The following is an 8,055-nucleotide window of genomic DNA, read 5'->3' on the forward strand; positions in this document are numbered from 1 at the left end:
ATATCTAAAAATTGCCATTTTTTTTCAACTGAAAAATCTTTTTTATCCCCAAAAATCCAGAATGTATTCAGTGATAACAAATCATATAAGACGGACCAATACTCAAAAATTAAACAACCAACCCGTATAAGAAAAAGCAGATCGAAGAGTAGGAAATAGGTTTAGTTACTTCACTGATTCTCTTTTCCCCGTCAGAAAAAGATGGTGGTGGTAAAAGAAGGCCGAAGAGAAGATAAAAAGTTAGGGTTTTGTATAAAAAGAGGCTTTGTATCTTGAAATTCATTCGGTACTCATTTACCTACCAATTCTATTTTGCTATATAAATCCTTGATTCCTATTGGTAGGGGGCCCAGGAGCTCTAGAATTCAACCTTTTAGCTAACTTTCAACGTAAGGCCAGCAATTTGTACTCAAATTAATATACAACTGAAAAATCTTTTTTATCCCCAAAAATCCAGAATGTATTCAGTGATAACAAATCATATAAGACGGACCCATACCAAAAAATTAAACAATCAACCCGTATAAGAAAAAGCAGATCGAAGAGTAGGAAATAGGTTTAGTTACTTCATGATTCTCTTTTCCCCGTCAGAAAAAGATGGTGGTGGTAAAAGAAGGCCGAAGAGAAGATAAAAAGTTAGGGTTTTGTATAAAAAGAGGCTTTGTATCTTGAAATTCATTCGGTACTCATTTACCTACCAATTTTATTTTGCTATATAAATCCTTGATTCCTATCGGTAGGGGGCCCAGGAGCTCTAGAATTCAACCTTTTAGCTAACTTTCAACGTAAGGCCAGCAATTTGTACTCAAATTATATATACAACTGAAAAATCTTTTTTATCCCCAAAAATCCAGAATGTATTCAGTGATAACAAATCATATAAGACGGACCCATACAAAAAAATTAAACAATCAACCCGTATAAGAAAAAGCAGATCGAAGAGTAGGAAATAGGTTTAGTTACTTCACTGAGTCTCTTTTCCCCGTCAGAAAAAGATGGTGGTGGTAAAAGAAGGCCGAAGAGAAGATAAAAAGTTAGGGTTTTGTGTAAAAATAGGCTTTGTATCTTGAAATTGATTCGGTACTCATTTACCTAACAATTCTATTTTGCTATATAAATCCTTGATTCATATTGGTAGGGGCCCAGGAGCTCTAGAATTTAACCTTTTAGCTAACTTTCAACATAAGGCTAGCAATTTGTACTCAAACTATATATACAACTGAAAAATCTTTTTTATCCCCAAAAATCCAGAATGTATTCAGTGATAACAAATCATATAAGACGGACCCATACTCAAAAATTAAACAATCAACCCGTATAAGAAAAAGCAGGTCAAGAGTAAGAAATAGGTTTAGTTACTTCACTGATTCTCTTTTCCCCGTCAGAAAAAGATGGTGGTGGTAAAAGAAGGCTGAAGAGAAGATAAAAAGTTAGGGTTTTGTATAAAAAGAGGCTTTGTATCTTGAAATTCATTCGGTACTCATTTACCTACCAATTCTATTTTGCTATATAAATCCTTGATTCCTATTGGTAGGGGTCAGGAACTCTAGAATTCAACCTTTTAGCTAACTTTCAACGTAAGGATAGCAATTTGTACTCAGATTATATATACAATATATACAATGCGTAGACATAGCATTATCTTTTAAAGTATTCGTCGATAATGTTGGACCGGAAAACTGTAGCACCGGTAAACACGCCACAGCAAACTATTGTTATCTATCGGATATGATTATGCATCAGTCATCACTCGCTAATTTCTTAATGCAATACAATGCAGTGAAGGAAATAATTAGGAAAAGATGTGAATACATGGACTAAACACACAGCACATGTAAAAAGCGAACATAGTCTTTATGCTTTTCTCTTTTTTTTCCTTAGTAAAGTGGACTTCCATATATTAAGCAGAAGTTCTCTTCAACAACTTATGAAAAAGGTTCCCCATTTTTCTTCTTTTCTTTTTTCCTAAGTCACCTAGACCTACAATATACTTAATCCACCAAACTTTGCTAAAACATCGATTTCTCCATCACCTTCTGTGTTAGCGGGATACAAAATGCAGTCAACGCGTAGTCTTTAGCTACTTCGTTAGTATTTAACCTGGACATCGCAATTACTTGCCAACATATGTTAAACATAATCATTTCGTTGGGCCAACAATCGTTGGTTTATACGAGGTAGTGTAGATCAGCCGTCATACAAGAGAATTCAAATATGAGTATTACAGAAGACCATCAATCCGACAGAGAGAGTGTCAGAAACGAAATAGCTTCATATAGTCCTAACACAGGAGGACCTCTAGTGTCAACAAGAAGTGCAAGCGGATTCATCATGCCTAAAGACACAATGATGAGTTCAGTTCATGGTGGGCAAGCAAGTAGCAGCAGCAACAGATCTTATACTAACAGTGATGATGGAAATGATTTACTTGATGTCACTTTTACCATTTCAGGAGATTCTATAGCTGTTCATAGTGTTAAACCTGTGAATAACGTGACAGATCTTCAAATTCCTGACCAATCAGTACTATTAGCAAGAGCTATAGAGAAAATACCATCAATTGGTTCTTCAATTATGAGAAGTGCTTCTGCAAAAATGAAACAAATTTCCGAACGGCTTATGCATCTTGCTTCATGTTACAAAACTAACGTGCTTGAACATCGTTTAGACCGCGCTAAATCTGCAAGTGTGTTTGCCTTGAAAGGACTCAGGTTCATGAGTAAAACAGAAGGTAGTCCAGCTGGGTGGATGGCTGTTAAGAAAAGGTTTGCTAATTTAACAGCTTTAACAGATGGTCGATTACACCGTTCGCAATTCCATGAATGTATAGGTACGTAATATTCAGATGTACGGTGTGGTGACTCGCAACCACGAGTGTGTGCTAATTTTGTGTTTTGTTTTTCTTGCTGTTTGGGTAAATTTGTATTGCAGGGATGAGAGAAGATTCCAAAAAGTTTGCTCTGGAACTTTTCGATGCCCTCGCTAGGAGAACAGATATTAGAAAAGAATCACTTAATGAGAATGAATTGAGAGCATTCTGGAAAGAACTATCAAATGAAAACTTCGATTCTAGGCTTCAGACTTTCTTTGCCATGTATAGTACTAACTAAACCTAGATCTAGACAGAGTGGTTCATCTTAACTTTCCATATATACTAATAAAGTTACGACTGAAAATGCAGGATTGACAAAGATGCTGACGGAAGGATCAAGCAAGAAGAAATCGAAGAGGTATTTTTTAATACGTACCCATAAATATTCACATTAAATAACCCTTCTTTTTCTTCTTTTTGTTTTCCCAGATTAATCAGTAAAAATAAGAAATGAATATTGGTGATGCAGATGATAACTCTTAGCGCTACCACAAACAAGCTCTTGAAAATTGACAAGGAACAAGCAAAAGAATATGCTCTCTTTATCATGGAATTACTTGATACCGACAACTCAGGTTACATCATGGTATTCTCTTTGTTAAATCTTCAATTATGATTAATTTATTATTTTTTTGAACAATATATATTTTAATTTCATGTTTTTAATAATTATTAATTCCTAACAGTTAAAATTATAATATTTACTAATAGTAAAATAGAAATACTATTAGTTCGCAGGTATAAAACTCTATAATAGCAAGTCGTTTGGGTGATATCAAATGATTCGAGTTCCTGAACTCATCAGCGTCGCATTAATTCTTACTCACCGGCCAGTTAACAATTTTGTCTTTGTTAATAATGAAAACCATTTAATTTTGATGACAAACAGGTAGAGGATCTAAAGATCCTACTGTTGCAATCTCCAAGACAGATGGTTGGAGGAGATGTGAGTGAAGACTTAAGCAAAGTTTTAACCGAGATGTTAAACCACAATAAACTTAAACGTGCAAAAAAGAGAAATCCAGTTAGTAGATTGTACCAGAGTAATAAGTACTTCTTCTCAGATAATTGGCGAAGGATTTGGATATTCACTCTTTGGCTTATCATCGTTTTCGGACTTTTTATTTGGAGGTTCATTCAATATAGAAACAAAGCGGTGTATGACATCATGGGTTATTGTGTTTGCACTGCTAAGGGTGCTGGTGAAACTCTGAAGTTCAATATGGCTTTAATCTTACTACCAGTCTGTCGCAACACTATCACCTGGCTCAGAAAGACCAAGTTAGGTGCTGTCATTCCGTTTGACGATAATATAAATCTCCATAAGGTATGGTTCACATTGTTTACGAATTTTAATGAACGTGAATTAGGCATGATATGTTTTTGCACTTAATTACAAAATTGTTAATCAGGTAATCGCGGTTGGAATTACTATGGGGGTTGCATTACACGCAGTGTCTCATTTAGCTTGTGACTTCCCTCGTCTCATTCACGTTTCTAAAGATGAGTATGAACCTATGAAGCCATTCTTTGGGGAAGATAAACCTGAGAACTACTGGTTGCTTCTGAAGGGGATAGAAGCTGTATCAGGAATCGTAATGGTGGTTTTGATGGCAATAGCATATATATTCGCCACACCATGGTTCAGACGCAGCAGAATAACCCTACCGTGGCCTTTCAGTCGGTTAATAGGATTCAATACATTCTGGTACTCTCACCACTTATTTATCATAGTCTACGCTCTTCTCATCGTTCATGGAATCAAGCTCTATCTTACTAAAGAATGGTATAGTAAAACGGTCAGTTCCTTGCTTCAACCCTATAGTTAAAATGCACATTAATCCCAAAGTTTAGTAGTAAATATATAGACGCAAATTGAGTAAAATGTAAATTAGCTAAGGTTGTCTCATTTATATGTGTTGTGATGAGTGCAGACATGGATGTATTTGGCAGTCCCGGTTGCATTGTATTCTTGCGAAAGATTGACTAGAGCCCTAAGATCAAGCATCAATCCAGTTAAAATACGCAAGATTGTCATATATCCTGGAAATGTATTGACACTGCATACATCCCTACCACGAGGATTCAGATACAAGAGTGGGCAATACATGTTTATCAAATGTTCCAATGTTTCTCCCTTTGAATGGTAAAAACATTAACCCAATTTTACTTGCTGTGTATTCAATAGACAATTATACGTGTATTATCAAGTACATGCAGAAAGTTCGATTCGCACTAGTATGAATGTTAATAGAACTCTCACAACCCAAATTTATGGAAACAGGCATCCATTCTCAATTACATCAGCTCCAGCAGAAGACTATTTGAGTGTTCACATACAAACTGTCGGAGACTGGTCAAGAAAGCTCAAAAAAGTTTTGTCTAAGGTTATTCCGTGCTTTAATTCACTATTTTTATACGAAAATATATTTCTATACGGTACATACTTTACAATATGATCCATGGAATTAACTATATGATGGCGATACACACAGGAGTGTCATCCCCCAATAAGAGACCCAAGTGGACTTCGTATGGCAGATTTCATGCATGGTACTGCTGGAGCATACGTCCCACCGTAAGCATCAACTCAAACAATATAAAGAAAATATCAAATTCGAATATATGGCTTAACTAGACAGTTGGAAACTCATGCAGCTTCCCGGTCCCAGAAGTGCAAATAGACGGTCCTTATGGTGCACCAGCACAAGACTACATGAAATACGAGGTAGTGTTGTTGGTTGGATCAGGGATTGGAGCTACACCGATGATAAGCATAATAAAAGATATTGTGAGCAAAACGAAAGCAGAAGATATTGAAGCATCCTATAAAACTATTAGACTGGAAACAACTAAGAAGAATAAAATAAAAACGTTCAAGACCCAGAAAGCTTACTTCTACTGGATAACCAGGGAACAAAACTCTTTCGACTCTTTTAAAGAGGTGATGAATGAAGTGGTCGAGATAGACGCTCAGAATGTCATTGAAATTCATAATCATTGCACTAGTGTATATGAAAGAGGTGATGCGAGGTCTGCTGTGATTGCTATGTTACAGTCGCTTAACCACGCCGTGACTGGTGTTGACGTAGTTGCTGGTACACATGTTAAGTCTCATTTTGGCAGGCCTAATTGGTCAGAAGTTTATAAGACGATTGCAGTCAAGCACCGAGGTTCACGAGTTGGTAAGGATTGATCACAATTTTTTTACATATACTCACAAACCTAGCTATTATTACTAGATTCTTGCTGATCATTTGTTTATGCTTTAAAAAATTAACAGGAGTTTTCTACTGCGGAGTTCCAGCACCAGTAGATGAATTACGTCAGCTAGCATCAGATTTTACTCGCGAGGGAACTACCAAGTTTGATTTCCACAAAGAGAACTTCTAAGAAATTTAAGGAAAATATATAACTTGGTAGATAAGAAGAGTTGTAAGATTGATTGGTAGGTTCCTCGAATTATGATTTTCCCTATCATGTAATGAAATGGCTATACAAACAGCGCATCTCAGCCCTCAGTTCGTCGGATGCTAGTTTTTATTTGTCAGGGACTCACTATATAGCGTCTTGATATCGTCAGCAATTTTTACAGCTTCTATACCTTTGGCACATAGCCCAACACAACATAATCCATTCTCCCCCTTCCAATCTTTAGACCTTGTTTGGTAAAATTTATGATTATATATTTATGATTATAAATAATCATAAGTTGATAAATGATTTTGATATAATCATTTTCAAAATAAATTTTTACAAACATTTTTTTTCAAATAATTGATTATCTTAGGATGATGATCTCGAAAAGTAGAAGAAAGAACAATGATCTATTATATTTTTCTAGTCTTATGTTGTTTTTTTGTCTCTCTCTTGATAGTTTAGAGAAAATAAGAAGATAAAATTCAATTTCAGTTTCTTGGAAAAAATAATTGATTATAATAAATTTTCAAAACAACTTTTTCCCGTTTTATGGAAATAATGGATTTTTTCAATTATGATTAAAATAGGCAATTATTATAATGGTTACCAAACGCATATAGAATCCATTATAATCTGCATAATGGATTATGGGCTGATAATCCATTAAAATTATGGGCTGATAATCCATTAGCAGCACTCGATTTTGAGTTTTCATTTTCGTTTAGAATGTATTCGGCATCCTACAATAATTACTCAATGTCAACGCATCCATTATTTCTTTTAGCATATTGAATTCATAACCAAAGCAAGTAAGCAACTACTCTACGTAAAATTAGCGTACCTTCAGCCACTTGCTTGCCGATCTCCTAAAGCCTGTTGCAAAAACTATAACATTGAACGGATATGATTCTCCATTAGAAAATTCGACGCAGTCTCGTCCAATAGTTTGTAGTGATGGCAGAACCTGTAATTGAAAATCATTCAACCTGATAATTAGAAAAAAAAGTAGAGAATTTTTTTTTATGTCAAGACATGCGTATGGGCTGTAACATGTCGACTTGAGTTTGAACCGGGGGTTAAATAGGTAAAAACTACCATTTAGTCGTACAAATAATATAATAAAGTTTGTTTGGTCATGTTGACCTAGTTAACGGTCTATTTAGTCCTCACATTATTGTTTGGTCCTAGAGTGGACAATACGTATGCACGATGACGTCATGGATGATGTAGTTGGGTTTTGGTAATGGCGTAACTACCCTTTAATTTGGGACCATATATATACTCAATTATTAAGGGAGAAGAGAATCATTTTCAGATTTGTTCACTCTCTCCTCTGATTCCAGATTTAGTTTCTCGTTTTTTTTTTCTTCTTCTTTTTTCTTATGAAGAGGATGAAAACGACGACGATGATGATGAAGGCGATGATGATGTGACGATGATGAAAATAATCCTTCTTCTTCCATTTTTTCTAGGTTTTTGACGATGAAAACGATGAAAATGATGATGAAAGATGAAGATGTTTTGTACTCTTCTTCTCTGCTGCTTTTGCTGGAAATGAATATGACAAAGACAATAAAGAATGAACTCTGTTTTAAATCTTGATTTATAGGTGTTCATTTGATAATGAACTCTGTTTCTTATGGATTTTTTTTTGTGTGTACATGTTAAACAATGAACTTTGTTTCAGATCTTGAATTATTAGGTGTTAATTTTAAAGTATGAACTTTGTTCTAGGGTTGAATTAGTTTGTTTCGATTGGTGTT

General features: G+C 35.0%; 1 protein-coding gene across 1 annotated transcript; it reads left to right on the forward strand.

Annotated features, from left to right (window-relative positions):
* The first annotated feature begins 2,559 nt into the window (after positions 1-2,559).
* LOC113362204 (respiratory burst oxidase homolog protein C-like) lies at positions 2,560-6,265 on the forward strand. The gene is made up of 11 exons (XM_026605159.1): positions 2,560-2,830; positions 2,932-3,094; positions 3,182-3,230; positions 3,342-3,458; positions 3,762-4,199; positions 4,285-4,671; positions 4,807-5,018; positions 5,157-5,259; positions 5,368-5,425; positions 5,515-6,057; positions 6,156-6,265. Exons 1-11 carry the CDS (start codon positions 2,575-2,577, stop codon positions 6,263-6,265), a joined length of 2,436 nt encoding a protein of 811 aa, XP_026460944.1. The 5' UTR covers positions 2,560-2,574.
* Positions 6,266-8,055: the final 1,790 nt, after the last annotated feature.

Source organism: Papaver somniferum, chromosome 3 (genome assembly GCF_003573695.1).
Source record: "Papaver somniferum cultivar HN1 chromosome 3, ASM357369v1, whole genome shotgun sequence".
In the NCBI taxonomy this organism is placed as follows: Eukaryota; Viridiplantae; Streptophyta; class Magnoliopsida; order Ranunculales; family Papaveraceae; genus Papaver; species Papaver somniferum.

Excerpts from the sequence above, each read along its gene's own strand:
- LOC113362204 (XM_026605159.1), top strand. The coding sequence starts at position 2,575 with ATGAGAAGTGCTTCTGCAAAAATGAAACAAATTTCCGAACGGCTTATG. Across the intron at positions 3,231-3,341 it reads AGCAAGAAGAAATCGAAGAG|ATGATAACTCTTAGCGCTAC; the intron begins GTATTTTTTAAT and ends TTGGTGATGCAG. Across the intron at positions 5,019-5,156 it reads AATGTTTCTCCCTTTGAATG|GCATCCATTCTCAATTACAT; the intron begins GTAAAAACATTA and ends TTATGGAAACAG.